Source organism: Bufo bufo, chromosome 1 (assembly GCF_905171765.1).
Source record: "Bufo bufo chromosome 1, aBufBuf1.1, whole genome shotgun sequence".
Classification (NCBI taxonomy): Eukaryota; Metazoa; Chordata; class Amphibia; order Anura; family Bufonidae; genus Bufo; species Bufo bufo.
Window position 1 is genome coordinate 263,308,676 of NC_053389.1, and position 27,635 is coordinate 263,336,310.

General features: G+C 42.4%; 1 protein-coding gene across 2 annotated transcripts in view; it reads right to left on the bottom strand.

The window, feature by feature from the left end:
• The window catches only part of EFCAB6 (EF-hand calcium binding domain 6), a 180,030-nt gene that overhangs the window by 8,505 nt on the left and 143,890 nt on the right, over positions 1 to 27,635 (bottom strand). For both annotated transcript variants that reach the window (XM_040439180.1, XM_040439181.1), the window contains 7 exons: positions 27,078 to 27,305; positions 26,164 to 26,319; positions 14,131 to 14,326; positions 10,031 to 10,222; positions 7,159 to 7,386; positions 6,093 to 6,308; positions 1,350 to 1,524 (listed from right to left, as the gene is read on the bottom strand). In XM_040439180.1, coding sequence (XP_040295114.1) covers positions 1,350 to 1,524; positions 6,093 to 6,308; positions 7,159 to 7,386; positions 10,031 to 10,222; positions 14,131 to 14,326; positions 26,164 to 26,319; positions 27,078 to 27,305 — 1,391 coding nt within the window. The remainder of the gene's footprint in view (positions 1 to 1,349; positions 1,525 to 6,092; positions 6,309 to 7,158; positions 7,387 to 10,030; positions 10,223 to 14,130; positions 14,327 to 26,163; positions 26,320 to 27,077; positions 27,306 to 27,635) is intronic.

Here is a 27,635-nt window from a genome sequence, read left to right on the forward strand (position 1 = left end):
ACATATTCCCTTACCTACAGACTCACAGACTGATTTCTGAAATTAGCTACCAAGGACACAGTAACAGCTACTCTGATTGTTCATGGAGACAGTCACTCAGCTTTCAATAAATATAAGGAGAGGTTGTCACAGCCCAATCCTTTTGCCACAATGCTAATATCCTCTAAGGTCCTGATATATAACCAAAAAAGAATGAAAACCTGGTTACAGTTTCCCCTTAAATATATAATATTATCAGCGTAAAATATCAATAGCATACCCAACTACACAGACAAAGACAATAATATGGCAGTCACCTGCTACAAGTTTATTAAAAGGGTTGTGCAGGATTGGAACAACATGGCTGTTTTCTTCAAAATATAGCACTACACCTGTCCACAGGCTGTGCCTGGTGTTGCAGCTGAATTTCATTGAAGTGAATGGGTTTAAGATATAAGACCACATAATACCTGTGTGAGCTGTTTTTGTAAGAAAGCAGACAAGTTTTTCCTAATCCTGCACAACCCCTTTGTGTAAAGCAGGAGTACACAGCCCATGGGTCACATGTGGTTTGGGGGCCCTGTCCTACTGGACACATACACAGGTGATCGTTTGCTTGTGTGATTGCCAGGTGTCTCAGGGACAGAACAGAGCTGCAGGGTCTTAGCAGACCCCGATCATCTCTGCCTATGTACAAAGCTCCCACAAGGGGCTGTTTCCCCCTGTAACTGGGGCTCCTTTGGATGCCTAAATTATAGTGGAAAAGTGCAACAACAAAAAAGTGTCAATGATAATATTGGTAATAAGTGCTAATAACCAATGAACACCATCCTCTGAAGTAAAGGAAAGATCTCATTTCTGAAGAGGAGGTAGGATGGCAGGGAAGGAAATGTCGCCACTTAAGCCCCTATTACACTGCACGATTTTTGGGCCAATTCTTGGGAACAAGTGTTAATAGAAATGCTTGTTCCCAATAATTGACCCATATAATTGAGGATAGGTCATAAATACAGTATATGAAACCAAACAGCTCCTTTAAGAGTTAATTCCGTTGCAACCAGAAACCCAATGAATAGACACCAGGACACATTTAAGAGGTTATTTTGATCAAACCCACCTACTAGCAGATCCCTCCATAGATGGATATAACTGTTAGTAAAACTTGATACTTAATTCAATCAACTTTAGCAATTTAGTCCTTGAATACCAGAAGTTGCACTAAAGGGTAGACAGTAAACAGTACTACATAACCTAAACCTTCTACTGATGCCTCCACCATCTGCACAGAAGTGTAGGAGCTGCTCCATAATGGCTGTACATATCTACAGAAAAAGTTACTGCACTGAAGCACTATGTTATATTAACTCCACCTGAGAAGTCAGTGGATGAGATGTGACCCTTCTTTTCCAGGTCTTTTTCTCTACATGCTCTATGAATGTCCTGCCAGCATTTAGAGACTTTACTTTTCAACTTGTTTTCGACTTGCTCACAGTTTATCATTGGCCCAGAGAGCGTTGCAGCTGTGTGTGGCCTCTGTGCAGGAGTCTGTAAAAAGAAAGAGGTAAGAAAATAAATCAATCAAATCAGAGCTGAACCCAGACATACCCATAATTTCACCCAGGCAGCCCCCGTGATGTTAGCATTGGAGCATTTCATGCTCCGATTCTCTCCTTTGCCCAGCGCTGGATTGCGCAGGGCAAGGGCTTATTTATTTACAATAGGACACTGCCGGGCGGAGGCTTCCGCCCAGCAGTGTGTTCGGTGACGTCATCGGCTCTGATGGGCGGGCTTTAGCGCTGCCCCAGCCGTTTTACAGCCTACGGCAGTGCTAAAGACCGCCCATCAGTGCCGGTGACGTCACTGGGGTAACTGCTGGGTGGAAGCCTCCACCTGGCAGCCCCATGAAGAGCCCGGTATGTCACCGTAACTCCAAAAAATGCCTTTGCCCTGCACGATTTAGCACAGGGAAAGGAGAGCATCGGAGCATTAACTGCTCCAATGCTCAAGTCAGAGGGGCTGCCTGGGTGAAAATGGGGATATGTCCAGATTCAGCTCTGAACCCAGACAACCCCTTTAAGAGATGCACTTGGGGGGACATTTATCAACCACTGTACACCAAAAAATTGGGGCCAATTTTTTCCAAAAAGTGGGCAAAGCAGGGTGGGAAGTAGGCAGTGCAGCCAAAACCAGCCTGGCACATTTATTACAATTTATGCCGGGAAACTGGGGTAGATTATACCAGAAACTAGTTCCCTTTCTGGCGAAGATTACCATTTTGGTACACTGACCTGCACAAATGCGCCACAATTATTAAACGGCTTGCAACTCCTTATAATTGTGGCCAGCAGGGGAGAGATTAAAAGAGGTGTGGGTAGCCACTGGCTTCACCCAAGAAAGCCGGACCTCACCGGCCACGCCCCCAAACCGATAAACCATGCCTGCCGCCGTGAAGCAATGCCCCCACCTCCATGAAGCCACGACCCCATCGCCGGCCGGGAAAAAAAACGGGGGGAAGGAGAGGTAAGAAGTTTCTGAGGGGAAGGTGATCTGGGGGCAGCCGGGGTGCTTTTCTCCCCCCCACAGGGAGACATGTTTGCGGCTCTAGTGACTGACTGGGGGTGAGAGAAGCCTCAGTCAGTTGCTGCAGCTCATGCTCAGACAGCACAATGCTACTGTCTGAGCGTGAGCTACTGAAAGGGTGGACATCTCTGTGTCCGTCCAGGCCCTGGACAAAGGACAGGGAGCCAGAAAACCGGACTGTATGGCCTAAAACCGGACGTCTGGCCACCCTATGTGTAATACACTGGTCTAAATATAAGGCCTCCTTAGTCCCTAGTCATTCTGAAGAAGGTCACAGATAGATACAACAAACTGATATTTCAACATTCGGCAAACTGTTAGATAATAACTTCTGCCACCCAACAGGTATCAGCTGAAGAGAGGATGAACCAGATTAGATTTTCTCCCGGTTTTTTTCTTGTTTTGGGTGTGCTGGTCAGTTAAGGTTTGCGAAAATAAGCAAGTGTTCTTCTAAATGACAGTCTGGTTTTTGGCAGAACTAGCTTGTGTATAAAGCATAGTCCAGCAGACATTAGAGGAGTTTTCTGGTTTAGAAAACTCTATGAGGGGCTTATGAGCTGAGAAATTAGGTTTCACGTGTGGATTGCACCAGTGTAATGCTTCATTGGTGGAGCTGCAGATAAACAGTTGTTCTCACTCAGGTTCTCCAATACATGACAGCTGATACAGTTGAGGGCCTTAGCAGCATGATGAGGTTCGGAATAGGACCAATTTAACTAAAAAGACTGTCTAATGCATCTTTGACAGCCTGTGAAGAGGATGTGGGATCCCCCTGTAATGTGAGTATGGTCTGCTTCTATGTATGAGAAGAGATCAATGATGGACAAACATTAACATGTACAATGATTATTAATATTAACACTTTTAGGTTTAATATATCAAATATATACCATATTTTTCTCCCCATTATGAAAGCGCTCATTAGTGCCAGAGGACCAGGAAGCGGTGAAGGCGCTGTACTCACCGCTTCCTGGTCCTCGGATGGCTGTGCTGTGCCTGCGCACAGTGTGACGACGCTCTGTGACTTCACGCTGTGTGCGATGGGTCACAGCACAGCCGATGGCAGGAAGAAGAAGAAAGATAATGATCTGAGGCATGGGGCTGATTAAAAGGCTGGGGGCTGACTTATGGCATGAGGGCTGATTAAATGAGGCTGGGGGCCAATTAAATGAGGCTGTGGGCTGATTAAATGAGGCTGGGGGCCAATTAAATGAGGCTGTGGGCTGATTAAATGAGGTGAAAATTTGCCACATTTGTGGTGGCAAAATTTTTCAAGAACTCAATATTTAATGAATGCATTGCAAAATAGTAAATTTAACAGCTTCCTTTAATTCTCTCTAATTCTCTGGTAGGCTACGGTATATTGTCCCTGAGAAGGTCAATAAAGGGGTTCTGAGATTTTCTGTCAGGCTGCTCAGCCATGATAGGATATTCTAGAAAGGATCGTATTCTCATCATGGCTACCATTTATTGTAGAGCACTGTAGTGTGTGGCGAACAGGGGCAGATTAGCCATATACCTTACAGGGAAATTTCCCTGTGAGCCGATGCCCAAGGGGCCACCTGCACCCTTCTCATGGCCAGCCAGTAGAAGTTTTTAGGGATGTATTTTGTGCTGCTGGTGGCAGTATTTTGTGATGGACTGTGGTACTTGACTCTGTTGGGATGGTATAATGTGACACAATATGGTATTGCTGGCCCTGCCATCCATCAATTTGGACGCGACTACAAAACAGGGGCTACTTTCAGTATTTTTTCCAGGGCCACTTTAAGTTCCCAGTCCGCCCCTGGTGATGAGGTGTCGCTTCCTTACCCCCTAGACAGCTCTGCAAGTGGTTGCAACCAGTCCTACTCACATTCTAGGACAGGTTACCGGTGGCCATTTTAAATCATTCCAGGAGAACCCCTTTAATAGATCCATCCTAAGAAAATTGGTATAATGTTTAGTTCTTAATCCATGAGCTAATGTGAGATGTGAATGACCAAGTGTCCAGAAATGTATGAAGAATACAATATTTCATTGTGGCACTTTTTCTTTACTATATCTCTCGGTATACACTCACCTAAAGAATTATTAGGAACACCATACTAATACGGTGTTGGACCCCCTTTTGCCTTCAGAACTGCCTTAATTCTACGTGGCTTTGATTCAATAAGGTGCTGATAGCATTCTTTAGAAATGTTGGCCCATATTGATAGGATAGCATCTTGCAGTTGATGGAGATTTGAGGGATGCACATCCAGGGCACGAAGCTCCCGTTCCACCACATCCCAAAGATGCTCTATTGGGTTGAGATCTGGTGACTGTGGGGGCCATTTTAGTACTGTGAACTCATTGTCATGTTCAAAAAACCAATTTGAAATGATTCGAGCTTTGTGACATGGTGCATTATCCTGCTGGAAGTAGCCATCAGAGGATGGGTACATGGTGGTCATGAAGGGATGGACATGGTCAGAAACAATGCTCAGGTAGCCCGTGGCATTTAAACGATGCCCAATTGGCACTAAGGGGCCTAAAGTGTGCCCAGAAAACATCCCCCACACCATCAAACCACCACCACCAGCCTGCACAGTGGTAACAAGGCATGATGGGTACATGTTCTCATTCTGTTTACGCCAAATTCAGACTCTACCATTTGAATGTCTCAACAGAAATCGAGACTCATCAGACCAGGCAACATTTTTCCAGTCTTCAACAGTCCAATTTTGGGGAGCTCGTGCAAATTGTAGCCTCTTTTTCCTATTTGTAGTGGAGATGAGTGGTACCCGGTGTGGTCTTCTGCTGTTGTAGCCCATCCGCCTCAAGGTTGTGCGTGTTGTGGCTTCACAAATGCTTTGCTGCATACCTTTGTTGTAACGAGTGGTTATTTCAGTCAACGTTGCTCTTCTATCAGCTTGAATCAGTCGGCCCATTCTCCTCTGACCTCTAGCATCCACAAGGCATTTTCGCCCACAGGACTGCCGCATACTGGATGTTTTTCCCTTTTCCCACCATTCTTTGTAAACCCTAGAAATGGTTGTGCGTGAAAATCCCAGTAACTGAGCAGATTGTGAAATACTCAGACCGGCCCGTCTGGCACCAACAACCATGCCACGCTCAAAATTGCTTAAATCACCTTTCTTTCCCATTCTGACATTTAGTTTGGAGTTCAGGAAATTGTCTTGACCAGGACCACACCCCTAAATGCATTGAAGCAACTGCCATGTGATTGGTTGACTAGATAATTGCAGTAATGAGAAATAGAACAGGTGTTCTTAATAATTCTTTAGGTGAGTGTATAGTAGTCTACTATGGTATTCTGGTCAAAAAAATCGGTAGGGATACATACCATTTGGTGTTTGCTAAAGAAACACCATGGTTACATTACGTAGTAGTAATTTCGATAATTGTAGTTCAAAATGTGATGTTAACAGAATCTTATTCTATCCCTAGTCACCACCATGTGACTCATTTTACTGCCCTGTTTAAATGGGAAAATAATGTGAATGTTTCTTTTTTATTAAGTAACTATATGATAAAAAAGCAGAACTTACAGATGGTTTATTTAAGGTGGATGGTGCAGTTTTAGGTCGCCTGGTCATTGATGTCCGACCTTGTGTGACTGAAGACTCTAGCTTATAGTTTGGTTCTGCATTACGTGACAATGGTAATGGAGTGGTCGGCACTTCACTGCTAAACATCTTCAAGAAATCATGGTATTTGAGATTACCATATGGATTCAGAGGCAACATGTTCCAAAGAATGTCAAACTGTGGACAGAAATAAACATTTTAAAGCTAAAAGACCAAAAGTGTTCTATGTATATTTATAACTGTGAAATAAGCAGTAGAGGAGAGCTATCTGATAAAAAGATTTAGAAGGTAAATAAGTAGACAAGGAAGTAATGATGGAAGAAATGTTTTTAAAAATGCCCATTTACAACATACGCCACTTTGTAAGAATAAATGGCATGAATGGCTGGCCTTCCATGACTACATTTCTATTGTACTGGCAATTTCCATGGTTTTCCCTGGCAATCATTAATTATCACTGGATTCAAAGAAGCTAGACTCGTGGCAATTAGCTGATCACTGAGCCAGCTTCTAGTTAAAAAACAGTTGCTGCTGTCCCAAAATTATGGTGTGTTTTTCTGCCACGATGTATGTGAGAGAAGTCTCTGATGAGTGTGAGCGGTAATCTCTTGTACAAGCAATGGAAGATAGTGAACTCTGTATATTCATTCCCCTAGTGACACCAGTTGCATATAGAATTCCAGTGAGGGAGATGTAATGGATATGCCTTTAGGTAATTTATTGACTGTACCTTGAGAAAAGATGAGAGAGGTCAAAGAAAAATCCTCTCTCCAGGTCTGTGAGGCATAATTGACAAATAGGAAAAAAAAACTGAAGGACACAGGATGTGAGCTCACAGAAAAGGAATAGTTACAAGATGAAAAACATGGATATTACAGCATAGATAACTTCATAAAACCAAATATAACAATGGCCACTGGAGCTTATAAAAGATATAAACTAGAATTAATATGAATTCTAGTTGAAAACAATTAGATGGGACAGCGAATGTATACTGTCCTTTTATAAAAAAAAAAGTTCTTCTTACCTGTTCTTCTGTTAACAACATGAAATTTTTATGAAAAAACTCTTGAAAGTCTTCCTTTGAGATGACATTGATGCCAGCATAATCTATGTTGAAGAGGTCCTTTGTAATGGAGTAAAAGCGTGCCTCGATTACCTCCTGTATATGTCTGACAATGTCCTTCATTGTCAGCTCTTGACCTGTTCTTGGCCTAGTGGCCCTCTCCACTCTCTCCACCCATGTGGAAACAGGCTGTGACCATATAAAAATGAAAGATGGGTGTTTTAATAGATTTTACACTTACAAATCATTCAGACTGAGAAGTGGTAAAATATTGTAGATTTTAACTACAGTCATGTGAACATTGTAGCACAATACTTTGCTACCACATGTAATTAAGTCAAATATCATGTAAAATAATTGAAGTTCCTTGTGCGGGGACCGCAGTTAATGATTAAATAAAAGGTAGTTTGTTCCATCAATGAAAATCTTTCACACAACAAACTGATTTAGGCAATCTATGGAGCCAAAGTGCCCAATTGTGGGCAGCAGAGTTGCTGGTAGACTTGAAAGATACCTGGGGAACCAGGAAGCACTAGCCAAGGGGAGGAACACACATTACTGTAGAAATTGCTGCTGCAAGAGGACCTAGGATCTTCGTCTCTGTCCCAGGTGTTATCCACTAGTTGAGAGAACATGTTTAGGCACTCTATGGTGAGCCATTGTCCCTATTTTGGGAGCAATGGTGTTTGTAGACTCTAAAGAAACCTGGGGTACCATGGGTGAGGATGCCAACTTAACGAAAAGATCCCTTGTGTTGGAAGACCCAGGGCATGTGCCCTGGTCCCAGGTGCTCGCTACAAGTTGGGAGAATCAGTGCGCCTATGATTAATGGCCCACCAATTACATCTTTTTCTGTCATGTCCATATGCCATGTGAAAAGATGAATTGCACCCAGGGCCAACAGTAGGCTGGATGGCGTCCTGTGTAGAAACTTCTGTTGGTGTACCCCCCTAAGGTGTACCGTCATACAGTGTACCATATAATCACTACATGTCGCCATCATACAGGATAGCACCCACATAACTGTGCCTTACACTGGCTAAGTAACAATATTATACAATTCCTGGTACCATCAGACACTGTAGAAAATGTATACTGTAAATTGCCTATATACCAATGTCACATAAAGTGTAAGTAAATACAACCATACAGCAACAAAATAATATCACCATACAGGGACTAAATACACCATATCTGAATAACACCGTTATATATGTAATATATAAGTTTTTAATATTACTCTAGAAACAGGGGAAATGGAGAGGCTGAAAGCTTCTACTCCCTTTGCTTGGCTGAATTATCGCCCCTTGCTTAAACAAATACACATACAATTATCTAGAGATAGAATACCTTTTCTCTCATGGATAGGGAGAAAACACTATCTTACTACTTACATACTACCTAAATCCCTATACCTGATGCAAGTTGCCCCATACATCTCCCAGCTTCCTTTTTTTTTTTTTTTTTTTAAGTCAGAAGGTTATTTTCCAAATTTCTTTGGAAAAACTCCCATCCCAGACTAAGCTATAAGCTTCTTTCTTTTACCAAAGCAGAGAGGAGGGATTGGCCTACCAGATATAAAATCATATTACATAGCTATACAACTACAACATTGGTTAGACATTAACAAGTATACGAGCAACTCCTTGTCTGCCTTATTGGAGAGAGATGGACTAGACTGATCACTTATGCCTTTAATGTGGTCTAAAACTAGGCTTCATTCTTCAGCTGGTAACGTCAACGCTCTGTCTAGGGGCCTCTTATTATCCTGGCACGGGATTCGGAACCATCCCGCAATAGCGCCATTCCCCTCGCCTCAAACATACTATTTGCCGTATCTATTTGGTGGGGACTCCCCGCCTCCATCACATGCTAGGGATCTATGGGAACAGTTACACTCATGCCCTATATCAGTCCTCCTTCATGGGGGGAAAATCCCGTCATACGACTTACTTTTACAGAAACTTACTTTTGCTTCTTTTGACTCTCACAGTACTGTATATACAGTATACCATTTACAGTATGTTATTCCCAGCTTCTTCTCCAGCCCATCTCTGTCCTTTACTGAATGATCTTTGAAGCTGATTTGTACTTTTTGAACTTTGGTTCGATCATAAATCAGCATGAACGATTGTTCAAGAAAGGAGAGAGAGGGATTTAAGAATGAACCGTCAGGTGAGTTCTCTGAAAGATTTCACTGCAGCTTGCTACATTCTGTGAAATATAGAAGCTGCAGGAGCCAAATGAAGCCACATTTTTAATAAAACAAATTACTAAAAAGAAAAAAAATGTCTAAATACAGCCATTTCAATAAAAAAAAAAAAAATAGGATTAGATGGACCAACTCTTGCCAGGGGCCCCAATGCAGCAGCATGGTCTGCCTCTATGGTATGCCTCCATGAGAAGTCTAGAGACAGCTATTGGCTCATATTTCTTATTCTGGGCATTTTCCGTGACCATTACGCGCTTACACATCCAACAGCCCGTGCTTGTATATAACATGTAATAATGATTGTGTTTATCTTGACAGACATTTTCATTTTTTTGTTATTTTTGCCACAGGCTCTAGACAAAATCATCACTCATTAGTAAAAATGTCCGTCCATTCATGGTAATCAAACTATACAGTAGACAGACAAGCGCAAGCGGTTCTGACGAGGCCTTATTTTTTCAGAGTGTAGTATTGTTTGCATGTCAGCGCTGTATTTTTTACGTTTTCATCGGTCAGGTGATTAATAGCTAGTTACAAGTTAAATTATAGGTTTTATTCGGGAATTTTTCATGCGAGAACAACAAAGGAAAGAAAAAATTCTATGTGAGGCGCTGTTCATACCTCGGCAGTGAAGTTGGAGAAATTATGTAGGAAGCTTCTCCAGTCTATTGTGTCATTCTTGTTCAGCGCGAGTTTACTCAGGACGTACTTGAATTGCTTGTCCGTAAGCTTAAAACAGAAACTGTCAAGAATCCGATGTAATTCAAAAGGCTTTATTGTACCAGTGTCGTCCTTATCAAATGCAGAAAATGCCTGAAGGTGACAGGAAAGGGGTTGAATTATTTTTCAGTCACTCTGGGAACAGTACAAAGCATAATATGCTGTGACTTTATTGGCAAAGTGTCCTAAGCCTGCCCAAATTTTGTGTAAAAACAATACATTTTCGTACAACTCACTTTTTGTTACAATAGATTTGGGAGGTGATGACCGACAAGATGTCACCACCATAAACAGGCAGGAAATGACAAACACAGGAAGTGGGGATAGGACAAGTGTGATACTGAGCTCAGCAGAGCCAAAGTTTATGGTACCTTTAGATATCTGAGATAAGGGAGGTAGCAATCTTATAATCAGTGATATACTGTAGGAAAAGGTTCTGGCCACTACATGGTAGCCATGTCTTACATGTGTGCAGATAACATCAACCACAATGTTGACGTCTATATTTGGAAACATATATGGCAGCCATATTGGACAAGCATGAAGAAGGCATCATCCACAATGGTAGCTTTCATATTTGGAAAGATACAGTATCTCACAAAAGTGAGTACACCACTCACATTTTTGTGAATGTTTTATTATATGTTTTCATGGGACAACACTAAAGATATGACACTTTGATACAATGTAAAGTAGTCAGTGTACAGCTTGTATAGGTGTACATTTGGTGTGCCCTTAAAATAACTTACACAAAGCCATTAATGTCTAAACTGCTGGCAACAAAATGGAGTACAACCCTAAGTGAAAATGGCCAAATTGTTCCCAAAGTGTTAATATTTTGTGTGGCCACCATTATTTTCCAGAACTGCCTTAACTCTCTTGGGCATGGAGTTTACTAGAGCTTCACAGGTTGCCACTGGAATCCTCTTCCACACCTCCATGCCTCCATGACGACATCACGGAGCTGGTGGATGTTAGAGACCTTGCGCTCCTCCACCTTCCGTTTGAGGATGCCTCACAGATGCTCAATGGGTTTTAGGACTGGAGACATGCTTGGCCAGTCCAGCACCTTTACCCTCCGTTTCTTTAGCAAGACAGTGGTTGTCTTGGAGGTGTGTTTGGAATACTGCCCTGCGGACCAGTTTCCGAAGTGAGGGGATCATGATCTGCTTCAATATGTCACAGTACATGTTGGCATTCATGGTTCCTTCAATGAACTGTAGCTCCCCACAGCCGGCAGCACTCATGCAACCCCAAACCATGACACTCCCAACACTATGTTTGACTGTAGGCAGGACACACTTGTCTTTGTACTCCTCACCTGGTTGCTGCCATACACGATTGACACCATCTTGGTCTCCTCAGTCTCATCAGTCCACAGGACATGGTTCTAGTAATCCATGTCCTTAGTCTGCTTGTCTTCAGCAAACTGTTTGCAGGCTTTCTTGTGCATCATCTTAAGAAGAGGCTTACTTCTCGGACGCCATGCAGACCAATTTGATGCTGTGTGCGGTGTATGGTCTGAGAACTGACAGGCTGACCCCCCCACCCCTTTAACCTCTGCAGCAATGCTGGCAGCACTTATATGTCTATTTTGAAAAGACAACCTCTGGATATGAAGATAAGCACATGCACTCAACTTCTTTGGTTGACCATGGCGAAACCTGTTCTGAGTGGAACCTGTCTTGTTAAACCACTGTATGGTCTTGACCACCACGCTGCAGCTCAGTTTCAAGGTGTTGGCAATCTTCTTATATCCTAGGCCAGGGCTGGCCAACCTGTGGCTCTCCAGCTGTTGCAAAACTACAACTCCCAGCATGCCTAGACTGCTTACAGCTATCAGCCTACAGCAGGGCATGGTGGGAATTGTAGTTTTACAACAGCTGGAGAGCCGCAGGTTGGCCAGCCCTGGCCTAGGCCATCTTTATGTAGAGCAAAAATTCTTTTTTCAGATCCTCAGAGAGTTCTTTACCATGAGGTGCCATGTTGAACTTTTAGAGAGAGTGTGAGAGCGATACCACAAATTTAACTCACCTGCTCCCTCACCTTGTAATACTAACGAGGAGGGAAAATGTCTAATTGGGCACAATTTGGCCATTTTTACTTAGGGATCTACTCACTTTTGTTGCCAGTGGTTTAGACATTAATGGCTGTGTGTTGAGTTATGTTGAGGGCACACCAAATTTACACTGTTATACAAGCTGTACACTGACTACTTTACATTGTATCAAAGTGTCATATCTTCAGTGTTTTCCAATGAAAAGATATAATAAAATATTTACAAAAATGTGAGGGGTGTACTCACTTTTGTGGGATACTGGTATATGGCAGCCATATTGGACATATATAAAGAAGGCATCATCTACAATAGTAGCTTCCATATTTGGAAATATACATTGCAGCCATACTGGCATGAGCGAAGGGGACATTAACCACAAACATGACTTTCGTATTTGGAAATGCATATTGACCATCTATGCTAAGAAGAGGACAACAGCCATAATGATCCTCTGCAGATTTGGAAAGGTACATAGCAGCTATATTGGGCATGTATGGAGAAGACACAAGCTATGTTGACGTCCATACTTGGAAACATATATGAAGTCATATTGGATATATATATATATATATATATATATATATAAAGAGGACTTCAGCCACAATGACTGCTTCCATATTCTGAAAGATGTCACATTGGACATGTATGAAGACGACGGTTGCCAAAAGAGTACCTTTTTTATTAAATATAATTGGCTGTAAAATGGTGCTGCACCAAGATGGACTCTTCCTATCACAGGAATTTCATTATAGTGTTCCGTTAGAGTTATAACGGAATTTTAGGACGGAATGCAAAACGGAACCCTTTAAAAGACATTCAATTTTTCTCCGTACTAATACATGTCTATGGGCACAAATAACGGTTCTGTTTTGTTTAGTTATACATGACAGAAAAAAAACTTCTGCTGACGAGACATTTTCCCCCGTCTTGTATAATGGAACAAAATGGAACCGTTATTTGTGCCCATAGACATGTATTAGGACGGAGCGAAACAGAATATCTTTTAAAGGGTTCCATTTTGCATTCCGTCCTAAAATTCCGTTATATTCCGTTAAAACTTTGAATTCCTAACACTGGTGAGAACTCGCCCTAATTAAAGATATGTTAAAGGGGTTTTCAGAGTTTAGGCACAGACAGGAACTTTTATAAAAAAAAATATTTTTTTTTATTGTATTTAACCCCTGAATCACCACGCTCCAGCTCTGCTATTCCAATCCTACCCGCTAGTTTGTTATTACAGAGCTGCAGTGCTAGTGTCATGACAACAGGCCTCAACATTGTACCTTTGAGGTCAGTGATTGGCTGCAGTGCTCACGTGTTTTCAACGTGGCGTTAGAGCTGCAGTCCTGTAAACAAAGAGTGGTACTAAGGACCAGAACAGCAATTCCATGGTTCTATGGCTAAGAAGGGCTTATTTTGTTATTTTATGCCAGTCCCTGCCTCAGCCCAAATTTTATCCTAATACTGGAAAACCCCTTAAAAGATGAACATTCATGTTAAGGGTTCTGCTAGTTCCAATCACCATTGACTTCAGTCTTTTTGCACTAAGAAGAGATCCTATAGCAGGGGTCAGTAACCTTGTTCATGCCAGCCATTGTGAAACTACAACTACCATTATGCTCCTTTCCCTTCTATGGGAGTTCCGAGAACAGTCGGGCACGTACGTATATGGGTATTTGTAGTTTCACACCAGCTGGAGTGACCCCTGTCCTCGAAGGATCAAGGAAGACGTTCCAAAAGAACTGCCTTGTGTCCTCTGCTGGTGACAGACTATTTAATGGGATACATACTGTACATAGTTGTGCTCCAGCCCTGACATGGTGTCTTGTTAATTCTATAAAAAATTAATGACCTGCACAGTATGTTGAAATGGATTTAACATACTAGATGTTACAACGCTGTGAGAATATTCTGGAGAGTAGATATAGCAACAGGTTCTTACTTTATGCAGTTCCTCCTGAGAGTTCTTGACAGACTCTTTCAGCTTAACAAGCACCTTCTGTGGGCTGAGATTCTGGACATTCTCTATGGTCATAATCATTTCTTGCCTTTGTCCATACTTTGAAGCCCTCCCGTCATCAATCATTTTCAGGAAGTCAAAATAAGAGAGCTTGTTGTCAAGAACTCTTAGCCTTAACCTTTAAGAAAAACAGACCAAACTTACAAAAGCATATCTCATTCCACCTCCTGACTTCTTCACTGATGAAGGTGTTCAAATCCTGGATCGCTGCCTTCATCCTTTAATCTGTGCTGGACTTGCAATGGATGCTGCCCTGTGTAATAGTTTGAGTGGTGCTGCCTTCAATATGGCATACTGTCAAGTAACTATATTATCCGATGCTAAATATAAACACTGCAATATGGTGCCTTAATATCTGCTCCATACATTGCATTAACAACGTTATGGTTACCACCATATTCTGCAAAAATGACATGCTGTACAATGGAAAAGTAAATGATATCATACAATGCTCAAGTAATACAAACACATAGTGACCAAATGACAACTATGTATAATAACTATATTAAACTATTATAATAGCACACTGCTCTACAAGGTCTAGGCTTAATACAATTAATATTAAAGGAGTATTCTGGTTGTAACAAGTTATAGCGGATACTATTGGTGGGGTTTCGACCATTGATATCCCCACAGATCACAAGAACAGGGACCCCATATCCCACAGGACCCTCTGAAATGAATGGCGTGGTAGGTCAGGCATGAGTGCTGCAAGTCCATTTGTCTCTATAGGAGTGAAATAGCTTATTCCAGTGCAGCAAGCCCCTGGGGATGGATGCAGTGAAAAGATAGTGCAAGGAATCAGGCCAGAAGTAAAAGAACAAAAGTCTCACTTTACTAAATGCCAAGGATAAGGTGTAATACATCCAGCAGTAGTTTGTACAAAGTGCAATTTCACCCCCCAGATGATTAAGTATGGTGGTAGATGATGGCACTCTGAGCCAGTAAAAGTCTTCCTCTCCTGATTCTCTTGATATCAGCAATAAGCTGGCACTTGTGGTTATAGGTGTCCGCTTGTGAAAGGCAGGCTTGTCAGTGTGTCTGTCCTGAACTGTGTGTCTTAATACGTTTCCCCTCAACTGCAGTGGAGTCTGTATAGCTGTAATGCTGATCACTCTGCTGACTGTAGCTTGCAGAACCTCTGTGGCCAGTATTTCTGGAGTAGTAGTGCTCACAGATGAGCTGGATCTCTGATCCATAAGGCCCTTGGAGCGAGAGCAGATGGACATACTCCTTCACTCCAGCCTTGCCAAGCTAACTCTCCTTCCTGACAGGAAGATGGACCAGCCCACTCCTATCAAAGAAGGGGGGAGGAATGGAGTGGTTAGCCTTACTCCATCTGCTGGTGTAACAGTCCATAGCACGACAAAAACCTTACAAAAATTCAATTATAAACTCAAACTTTGCAGATACACCTAAGTATGGGATACTGCACCAGCAGTTGGACACCCACTGCTTTCACAGGGATCGGCAACCTATGGGACTCCAGCTTTTCTGAAGCTACAACTTCCAGAATTCTCCATTTACTGCTATAGAAGTGACAAGAATAGCTAAGCAAGTGTCTATGCTGGGGGTTATAGTTCTATAGCAACTGGAGTGCCAAAGGCTGCTGAGCCCTGCTCTATCCTGTGAATTGGGGATGCCTTGTTACAACTGAAATAATACATCTTTGAATGAGTATTCACACCTTCTAAAGTGATGGCATATTACTATTATATGCCATCATTTTATGATTGGTGTAGGTCCGAAAACTGAGGTCCTCACTGGCCCTGAGAATGCAGCCATAGTGATGATTGAGGAGGCGGCAGCAGATCCCTTGACAGCCGGGTGGCCAAGAGAGCAGATGTGAAGGTAAAACTTAGAAGGGGGGGTGGACACTGTGCTAAATCAGAGCTGCAGTCACTTCATTCTCAGAATCTGTGCGAGTCCCATAGGTTGGAACACCACCAATCAAAAAGTAAGGGCATATCCTAGTGATACACCATGACTTCATATACAAACCCCAACTGACAAGCCATCTATGCACCTTAATCATGGGGGCGCTGGCCATGACTGTAGCATAGTCTTAAAGTGAGACTTCACCATGTAGCTACTTTCCAAGCTGTATTAGGGAGTTACTGAAATGGAGGAGCAAGTAAAATAAAATAAAATAAAATGCATGACTGTAGGTGCTTGGTATTTAAGCAATTTGTTAACATTAGCTGATGGATTATGAGTGCGTTAAAGGGATTCTGTCACCTCGTTTTAGCCTATAGAGATGCGGACATGCACGGCTAGATCGCCGATAGCATGTCCACAATATACCTGTCCCATAGCTCTGTGTCCTTACCAGGCTCATTTACATATGTATATAATCAGTTTTTAAACACAATAAAAGGACACAGCGCTATGGGACAGGTATATTGCAGACATGCTAGCGGTGATCTAGCTGTGCATGTCCGCTGCTCTATAGGCTAAAACGAGGTGACAGAATCCCTTTAAGCATTAAACTCAAGGCAGAGATTAGGCCAAAGCAATCACATGATGGGATCTTGCTATGGATGAGATGTCATCCCATCACCATCTCAACATGGAGGGAAGGAAATCTGCAGAGGGAAATGGTGCGGGAACTAAGGACTTTAATAATGGAGCCATGTGGACGTCTATTAAATCCTATGGTGGTACTGCCAGCACCAAACATGTCTACATGGGAGTGAGGTCCCCACTACAGTTTTTGATGCAAGCCATATGCCTTAGGAGCTTTTGCACCACACAAATGCACTAAAGTTGCATATTGGTGCTATGTACAAGTGATCAATAGATGATGTGAATAATATGAAAACTGGATGGAAAATATGATTTTTAACTACTATATATCTTCTTCATCTTCAATACTTATTCATAGTAGACCAATCATCTAAGAGCCACCATGAGGTTTCCCAGCAGCAAGCTCAGGTTGTGTTCATGCAGTAATCCAGTGGTCCACTGTTAACATTCTCTAATTATTTACAGTGAGATGGGCTTAACCCTTCTAACTCAGTTTTTTTTGCGTTTTCGTTTTTCACTCCCTGCCTTCCCAGAGCCATAACTTTTTTATTTTTCCGTTCACATAGTCGTATGAGGGATTATTTTTTGTGGGACAAGTTGTACTTTCCAACACCACCATATAATATTGCATAGAATGTAGTGGGGGAAAAAATTCCAAAGGTGGTGGAATTGGGAAAAAAAAAAAATATTTTAATACAGTTTTACATTTATTTATTTTTTACAGCGTTCATTATGCAGTAAAACTGACTTGTGATCTATTATTTTCTGACCCCTATACAACTTTTTTGTAGCTATGTGTGTGGAGCTGTATGAGCGCTCACTTTTTGAGGGACGATCTGTACTTTTCATTGATTCTATTCTGGTGCGTTTACGACTTTTTGATCACTTCTTATTTCATTTTTTGTGGGAGGAGAAGCAACCAAAAAATGGCAAATCGGCCATTTTGACCATTTTTTTTCTGTTTTGCCTTTTTCTGTATGGGATTAATACTTTTGATAGTACGGGCATTTCCCACCCGGTGATACCCATGATGTGTATTTTTTTTTACATTTTTTTCTCTTATTTTTATTCTCATTTTAGGGAAAAGGGGGGGGGGGGTGCGATTTGAAATTTTATATTAAAAAAATATATATATATTATTTGCAAAAACTTTATTAATTTTTTTACACTTTTTTTTATAGTTCCCATAGGGAACTATAACAATCAGTCATTTGATTGCTATTATCATAGACTCCAATGCACTTGCATTGGAGTCGATGATGATTTTACTACTTTCCTATGGAGCCCTATTACAGGCAAGGGCTCCATAGGAAACACTGTTCAGTAGCCTGTCATAGACTATGAAAGGGGCTGCCGCACACAAGCTCCGGCTCCTCCGATCGCCGCACAGGGGAGCCGGAGCATCACTGGAAGCGCGCTTTCAGTTTCTAGCGCGCTCAGATGCCGTGGCCAGGTTTGACCACAACATCTGATGGGTTAAAAATGTCCCTTATCTGCATTACCGCTGGTCGTGGACATTAGCCGCGAGTGTCTGCTGTAAGGCACTGAGCAGAGTGGGCGCCATCTTTAAAGACCCGACATGTGACGTACTGTATAATGAGTATGCACTTCAAATGGCAAAAGTGATTAATGTGGCTTTATTATTTATCTGGGTAAACTCCAAAAGGCTGTATATGGGAAGGAAGCAGTTATCTGGCAATCTTTACAGATTGTTAGTGAGCTGCTAGCAAGTAAGCCAAGAGAGATGTGTGTAGTAGTTGCTGGCGTGTAAGCCAGAAAATCCATAGCTCAAGCAGAAAAGAAGTGTCTTTATCCAGGGAAACACCATCCCTGTGAGTAAAAAGCTGCCAGAAAAGCAACTGTGTTCAAATAAAACCTCTGAGAAAGAGAAGAACAGACGTCTATAGAAGGTTTAGGACCATTAAAAGGGGCAGCAACCCACATTTATTGCTGCAGACACTGCACGTGGTTTGGGTTATTTTGCTTCAGGTACCCACCTCACTACGGAGACGGACTGGCCATCCGATCTAGGACTGCACCGCGCAGTTGGGCATTGCAGAAATATTGAGTAAGAAATTGCACACTTTGGACAACTGGGAAGATAGCATTGAGTAGCTAAAGAGAGACTTAGAGGGGAATGTTATCATTTCAACTGCCTATACACAGTCTTTAGTGAAAGCTTACCTTGTGATATACAGTTATCTGAGGACTGTGCCCATTACTTGTACTGTGCCATCCCATCATCCACTCAGTGAAACAGAGACTATATTTTGCTTTAACCAAGCCAACCTCGTCATTTGTCTGCATATCTGACCCAGCTACCGGTACTACTGCCTTGCACCCTGCTGTTCATCTAACAGAAGGGTACCCCAGCCACCACCAGGCAGTGGCTCCCAAATCCAGGGTGTGTGCCCAAGGGAAGAAAAGGTGTGTCCCTCCCAGCTGGAGCAGGGTTGGACACTGCGAGGACTATAATATAACCACCCTCGTTGCCACCACCATCACTCCCCTTCATCCCCCCATGCCCTCCTTCTCTTGGCATCACATTCACAACATTAGTAATGTTTCTGATGTATGTGCCTAATGTGTGCATAGCCTTTTGGCTTACCTTCAGGAGGTATTTTACTGCAGCATAGTCAGCTATGTTTTTCAATTCAGGTGATGTTGGGAACCAAAGTATACTATGCAGTTTATACTAACATATATATTACACATTACAACACTATGTTGGGAGATTTTCCTGGCTAGTACACCAAACAAAAGGCAAGCTGTGAACAGTAAAATGTCCCAGAACTACTGAGGCTAAACTGAGGCTTCTGCAAAATGGTATCTCACAGAGAAAGGGAACCATCTCTCTAGGTCCACCTACTGGAAGTGGCTCACTATAAGTCAGTTTGACTTTTCAACTAGCCTTGGAACACAAGGGAAAATAGCCAAACTAGATATCCAGCTTTTTCAATGTTTCTTGTTAGCTGAGTGAGACACCTTGGATGCAGCTATAGGAGAGGCACTGGTTCTCCTTAAGGAGACCAGCTGTGTATGGTGACTTAGTGGCATAGCGCCATGGAAAAACGGTACAGTATGTGCAGCTCCTGAAGGCCCAAAGTTGCAGCTCACATTCATTTCATTTCATTTATGGGAGATATATGCATAGTGTAGCGAGATGCCTGACGTTGCATGTCTCCAGGTTCGTGGTCCACTGCCTGAGTGTCAGCTTGGCTGTAGCACTCCTGGTACTTCAGCTCTCCCGATTAAGACAATGTGCTTCATCTTGACTACATCTTCAGTCTCCTCTGTTTCCCGCTTCCAATCCAGATTCTACACAGCTGCCAAGGATCAGAAGCTACTTGAGAAACCAAGCCCTGGGGAACTCTTTGGAGTCCAAACCTCTTTGGGTTGATCAGGCGTGCAGACCAGAGGGTTCCTTAGTTTCCACACCTCATCTTAGTCCATGTCAGTCTGAACGTGGTATAGAGGGTCTTGTATGCACCATTGTATAACACATAAACATTTTCTTCTCAGAAGGAATGGATTCTAGCTTTTTTTTCTAGCCCATATCTCCAATCTCTAATCCAGGCACAGGCCTCCTCAGGGGCTGCACATACAATTATTTATCAAACGAAGTAAAACAAACAGTTGTCATTCCAACGGACGACCCCAAGCGACTCTGCAGCTTGTTAGAGAGGTGTGTAGTGTATTGCCGAAATCATGCTGCAATAAATATTAATATTAATGCAATGTTTGAGGTTGTCAGAGGGAATTGGCGAGGACTGGAAAGCACAATGAATGCGATGCACAGAGGTCTGGGAACATGTGCCTGTAAGTCAAGCTGCGGCAATGTACCAAACATCTGCCGTCTATGTGGGAGGAGTTGGCACTGTACCCATGCAGCTGCCTGTGAGGGCTCCTGTCAGCTGCACTGTCTCCCCTTTATGTTTAACCAATATTCCAAACACTGGGGAGCGGGGCAGAGACAATGAGAAGCCCCTAATCAGAACCTTGAAATATCTCCCATAGACACGGAGCTCTCTCGTTTACCCTGCATTGTATGCGGCATCTGCTGAATGTGCCATAATCAGCCCTCACTGCATACAAGAATTAAACAGATAAATAGAGAGCAGATCTTTCTATTGAACTGTAATGACAGTGCTTAACACAAACCCCCTCCTAAAACATGTCACCTATTATTTGCAATCTTTGGCTTTACTCATTCTCTTCTCCCAGTAGTACGGCAGTCTCCCAGTATGGATGCATGCACACATTCAAACATCTCTGGTCCTCCAGATCTCAGCTTTGGGAACCAACTTGACAGGGAGTGTACAGAGCTGGCAGATCTCCCAGGCACCCCACATACTCCCCTCTCCACATCCCTCTCTCCACTCTCGGGTACCCCTGCCATTGTCTACGGCAGCTCCCAGGAGCAGAAGGATATGCAAGAATGAGGAGAGGTGAATATCTAAAAGGTGTGTAACGGGAACAGTTTACAGTCGGGTCTGGAGTGAATAAACGGGTCTGACATTTTAAGGGATCTAGTCTTGGGGTCTGTATTTATTTAGGGAGTGTTTTAGGGGCTCTCAGCTCTCTATTAGTTCACATATTGGTCTGTGTTTTATTAACCCCTTCTAGCCTGTATTGGGCCTTGGGGTCCAAACTATTTTGTTTCATTTTTTTCATCGTCGCCTTCCAAGAGCTACAACTTTTTTATTTTTCCGTCAATATAGCCATAAGAGGGTTTGTATTTTGCAAGACAAGTTGTAGATTTTAATGGTACCATTTTGGGGTACACATAACTTACTGAATTACTTTTACTAAGTTTTTGGGAAACAACAGCAATACTGCCACTGAGTTTTTATGTTATAATAAATTTTGCAGCGTTTCGGCAATTTTCCAGCACAGATAACAATATCTTTATTCTGTAAGTCAGTCCAATTACTGCGCTACCAAATACATACAGGGGGTCATTTATTAAGATGAAATACGCCTATATTAGGCATATTTCAGGCACAGTTTGCGGCACAACGGTTAAAGGGGGTTATCCCATCTTAGACAATGGGGGCATATCGCTAGGATATGCCCCCATTGTCTGATAGGTGCGGGTCCCACCTCTGGGACCCGCACCTACAACGAGAACGGAGCCGGGGAGAGTTGTGGCTGGAGGACCCCGGGTTTCCCAGGGTCCGTCCACCACCAGGCACAGCTCCCCACCTCTCCCATTGAAGTGAATGGGAGCGCACCGCGCATGCGCGGCCAACGCTCCCATTCATTTCTATGGGGCCGAAGGAAATAGCCGAGCCAGCGCTCGGCTATTTTCAGCGGCTCCTTAGAAATGAACGGAGGGCGGCTGCGCATGCGCAGTGCGCCCTCCTCCACTTTCTCCGCTCCTATCAGACACCTATCAGACAATGGGGGCATATCCTAGCGATATGCCCCCATTGTCTAAGATGGGATAACCCCTTTAACTGCGCTGCAATCTGAGACTTCACTCATGCCAGGTCTAAAAAGTGGGGGTGGTGTGGGCAAGGAAGGGGAAAGGCCAGCAGGCCCATCTCATTTACTATTTTCTACCCTGTTTTAGGCATAGAAAATGGTCTAAATGTAAGACAGCTTAGAAGCTAGGAACTGGTGCAAAGTTATGAATAGGCCAGCGCCTCTTCATAACTGCGGCGGATCCCCCGTCAGTGCAGGGGTTTATTAAGACCAGCGTCTAAAACACCGGTCTTAATAAATGTGCCACATAGCTTTTTTTTTTGTTGCTACTTTTGTACACTAAACTCTATTTTTTAACAAAAGAAAATGTGTTTGCTTCGCTGCATCCCAAGGCTTGTTGATATAAAGTTTTTGTTGATTTAATTGTGGGGTACATACATTTTTGATCGCTTTTTATTTATAAATTTTTGGTAGCAAAAAAAAAAACTGCAATTCTGGAGAGGATTTTATTTGACATTTTTTTCCATTGAAAAGCATTTTTTCAATGCAAAACTATTTTTTTGGATTTTTTTTGTTTAATATAACTTTATTTATAGAGGCTCTGTCAACAGGATTAAACAAGACATACTGGCTGGTAGGGCTCATCATACTGATTAACACAATACCTTTCTTTTGTCTGTATGCTAAACAGCTGCAGAGATATCTGTGTTTTTATTCATATGCAAATGAGAAGTTCGTGCACCAGGAGGCGGAGCTGAATGCTTTGAGCACTGCTGTGTAACACCCCCTGTGCTCTGCACATTCCCCCCTCCCCTTGATTGACAGGACCAGACATGAGGCTGAGGGCAAAGCTGTGTCCTAGAATTTACATATCATATACTCCATGTACTATAGCTTCACCACACTGCTCAGAAGGCTAATCTACATTTTACTGCTTTATTCACTTTATAATTTTTATAAAGACACAGATATCTCTGCAGCTGTTTTGCATACAGACAAAAGAAAGGTATTGTTGTAATCAGCTTGATGAACCCTACCAGCCAATATGTCTGGTTTAATAGAGTAGATCCTGGTGACGGGGCCACTTTAACACTTATTTTTAATATGTATTACAGGGAGTGCAGAATAATTAGGCAAATGAGTATTTTGACCACATCATCCTCTTTATGCATGTTGTCTTACTCCAAGCTGTATAGGCTCGAAAGCCTACTACCAATTAAGCATATTAGGTGATGTGCATCTCTGTAATGAGAAGGGGTGTGGTCTAATGACATCAACACCCTATATTAGGTGTGCAGAATTATTAGGCAACTTCCTTTCCTTTGGCAAAATGGGTCAAAAGAAGGACTTGACAGGCTCAGAAAAGTCAAAAATAGTGAGATATCTTGCAGAGGGATGCAGCACTCTTAAAATTGCAAAGCTTCTGAAGCGTGATCATCGAACAATCAAGCGTTTCATTCAAAATAGTCAACAGGGTCGCAAGAAGCGTGTGGAAAAACCAAGGCGCAAAATAACTGCCCATGAACTGAGAAAAGTCAAGCGTGCAGCTGCCAAGATGCCACTTGCCACCAGTTTGGCCATATTTCAGAGCTGCAACATCACTGGAGTGCCCAAAAGCACAAGGTGTGCAATACTCAGAGACATGGCCAAGGTAAGAAAGGCTGAAAGACGACCACCACTGAACAAGACACACAAGCTGAAACGTCAAGACTGGGCCAAGAAATATCTCAAGACTGATTTTTCTAAGGTTTTATGGACTGATGAAATGAGAGTGAGTCTTGATGGGCCAGATGGATGGGCCCGTGGCTGGATTGGTAAAGGGCAGAGAGCTCCAGTCCGACTCAGACGCCAGCAAGGTGGAGGTGGAGTACTGGTTTGGGCTGGTATCATCAAAGATGAGCTTGTGGGGCCTTTTCGGGTTGAGGATGGAGTCAAGCTCAACTCCCAGTCCTACTGCCAGTTTCTGGAAGACACCTTCTTCAAGCAGTGGTACAGGAAGAAGTCGGCATCCTTCAAGAAAAACATGATTTTCATGCAGGACAATGCTCCATCACACGCGTCCAAGTACTCCACAGCGTGGCTGGCAAGAAAGGGTATAAAAGAAGAAAATCTAATGACATGGCCTCCTTGTTCACTTGATCTGGACCCCATTGAGAACCTGTGGTCCATCATCAAATGTGAGATTTACAAGGAGGGAAAACAGTACACCTCTCTGAACAGTGTCTGGGAGGCTGTGGTTGCTGCTGCACGCAATGTTGATGGTGAACAGATCAAAACACTGACAGAATCCATGGATGGCAGGCTTTTGAGTGTCCTTGCAAAGAAAGGTGGCTATATTGGTCACTGATTTGTTTTTGTTTTGTTTTTGAATGTCAGAAATGTATATTTGTGAATGTTGAGATGTTATATTGGTTTCACTGGTAAAAATAAATAATTGAAATGGGTATATATTTGTTTTTTGTTAAGTTGCCTAATAATTATGCACAGTAATAGTCACCTGCACACACAGATATCCCCCTAAAATAGCTAAAACTAAAAACAAACTAAAAACTACTTTCAAAAATATTCAGCTTTGATATTAATGAGTTTTTTGGGTTCATTGAGAACATGGTTGTTGTTCAATAATAAAATTAATCCTCAAAAATATAACTTGCCTAATAATTCTGCACTCCCTGTAGTTCCACTTTATGTAGTACAGTGTATTTTATTGTCAGTAGCATACTGACCAGCACTATCAGACCGCTCCTCTGGCGCATCCTAATAAGCATACACTGCAGGCAGACTTGGGGTCTTCGCTAGGCCCCTGACTACCATACTAAGACATTGGCACCCTGCGATCTCATTCGCAGCAGTGCCAATGCCTGAGAGAGGAAGACCCCTCTAAACCACTTAGATGCTGGGGTCACTACTGAACATCTAATGGGCTAAAATGGCCTAGATCGGTGCTTCTGCTGATCTGGGCCATTAGAGCAGGAGCCTCACTTTAATAAGAGAGCTGAGCTCCTGCTCTGTGCTGCACATAAGCCCACTGCAGCGCTTAGACTAAGCCGGCATAAAAAGGCGGCACACTAGCCTAAGGCCTATTATTGGCTGACGTAAAAAGGCATATTGGTGGTCACTAATGTGTTAAGGGGGTCTGGTTTGTGGTTTTTATAAGTTTAGTGGGTCTGATGTGTGGTCTTTGTTTATTCTGGAGGGTGCTGAAGAGGGTAGTATGTATTAGTAGAAATTCATAAGCTAAAAGTTGGGGTGTGTCCTATATAAATGGGTGTGGAATAAAGCCTTTTCCATTTCTCCTCTTTAAAAATTTTTTTTTTTTAACTCACATTATCTACTTATCTGGAGGACTTTCTTTAGTTGGGCACCAACATCTACCAGGATGCAGTGCAATTAGCTCCTGTTAAACCCTTTCTCCCTTGCAAAGCAAATAGTCACATATAGACCCAAGGCACATAAGGTATGTAAAACCCCCACAATTTCGCTTTCCATTGTCTGAAGAGAGAGGTAGCTATATACATCTATGAATTTGGAAGTAGGGACAAATTTGTGAAAACTGTAGGGACCACTTCATTGTGAGATCACTAAGCCAGGACTGAGAGCAGGAAGGGAGCAGTGAAGCTACTGAGCGTATTAGTCCACCTCTGAATGCAAGAGAAGCTGGATCAGAAGCATACACAGCTGGGGGCGCTAACATAGAGAAAAATGTACATAAGAAGACAAAGAATATTTTTGTTGCATGTACACTGCAATAAAATCACCATGATGCCCCTTCTCAAAAGTTGGCAAAGGCAGTTAACAAGAGAAGAGCTTGAAGGGGAGGTGCATGACAAAGGTAGAACATCAAAGAGTCATGAACCACCCCTTAGGCCCTCCTATTCGCACAGAGTGAGCAGGGAAGGCAGTTAGACCCCTACCCATTGGTTAAAACCTATTATTACAAGATAAAACCCAATAAAGTGGTTTATTATGTTGGATTCCGCTTATAGTCTTATGTCATATTACCTGTACAAGAGGTTGAGAAATTGATCATCATCTAAATGAAAGTTCAAGTCTTCAAGCATTTGCCGGAAGTCATCCACAGTTATCAATCCATCCTTGTTTTTATCTATTTTAGTGAATGCTGCAGAAAAATCCGGGTAGTACTCTCTAAACTTATCTCTGCAGGTATAAAGATCGATATGTATTAGAGCAACAGAATTCGATTAGACTAACTGAAGTTATGTCAAGTGTATTACTGACTATAACATTTATAAGGAAGAAACTGGGGTAAGGAAAGAACCCTTTCCATATGTTCTTTTAGAGTACATTCACATCATAGAAGTCCTTTTCTATAAGGTCTTGTGGAACCCCCTCTATGAGGCAAAGAGGAGAGACACTACCAAGTAGTCGCTCTCACTCCAGTGGACGGGGAGGATGGAGGCTCTCTTTATAGGTTATTTGTGATAAGATTTCACTTACAGAATATCCCCTATACACTAGTAAATATAAGTCCCTGAAGTCTTAATAATCTATTCAGTTCTTTACTGGTTATATTGGTTTCTAGGACAGGTGGGAGAAATCCAATACTGCTAACATTTCAGTTCCCAAATGGTTTTGATTTTCCTGGAAGGCAAATGTAACAAATTATCATCCACTTCCAAATTGTTCAATAACTAAAACTAGCAAAGCTCAGAGAGGTCCTGTTAGGTAAGGTAAAATAAATTAGTTAAGGGGGTGTAGAGGTTGTAGCATTGGTGCTTTAGGGTCCCAAAGGCTTTCATGCTGTGTGAAAGAGAAGTAATGTTATAAATGGCTTGTAACAAATCTAGATGATCTGGTTTGGATTCTGCATGGGGCCTCAGTAGCTTTGCCTCAAATAAAGATTCCTGCAGTACTCCTATATGCCACTTGAGCTGAAAATATGTCAATGGTCTTACTTGATCTGCTGTTCTATATCTTTAATGTTCAGGGATCGGGTTTGGTGCTTGTGGAATTCTTGCATTTCCTTGTTGATCTTCTGCTGTGAGCTGTAGTGTTTCTCTAAAGTTTGGTAGTTGTCTTCTATAATCCGTTGGCTTGGACCACTATCTCCGGTGGCAAAATTCACTCCTAGTTTCTGGAGGAATTCTTGATGGGTGAGATGACCTCTACCTTCTGGATCATATCTAGGAAGAAAACATTCACAAGAAATTTCTGATATACGTTTTAAGAGACAAAGAGTGACTGGCTGCAGCACTCACACGTCCCTGTGTTGGGACGTCATCGCTGCAGGTCGAAGCAGAGAATGGCAGGGCACTAGGCATGCTCAGAATGAGGAAAATTTAGAAATCGATGAGGTGGGTATACCTTTTTTTATGTAGTTTTACCATGCTGAGGGTTTTTTCTTCATTTCTTTGGACAAACCCTTTAATATTCCTTTACAATTTAACATAAAACCTGTAGAGATATGTGGACCTATTTTGCACTTGAAAGACTCTTCTGACAATTTGACTATG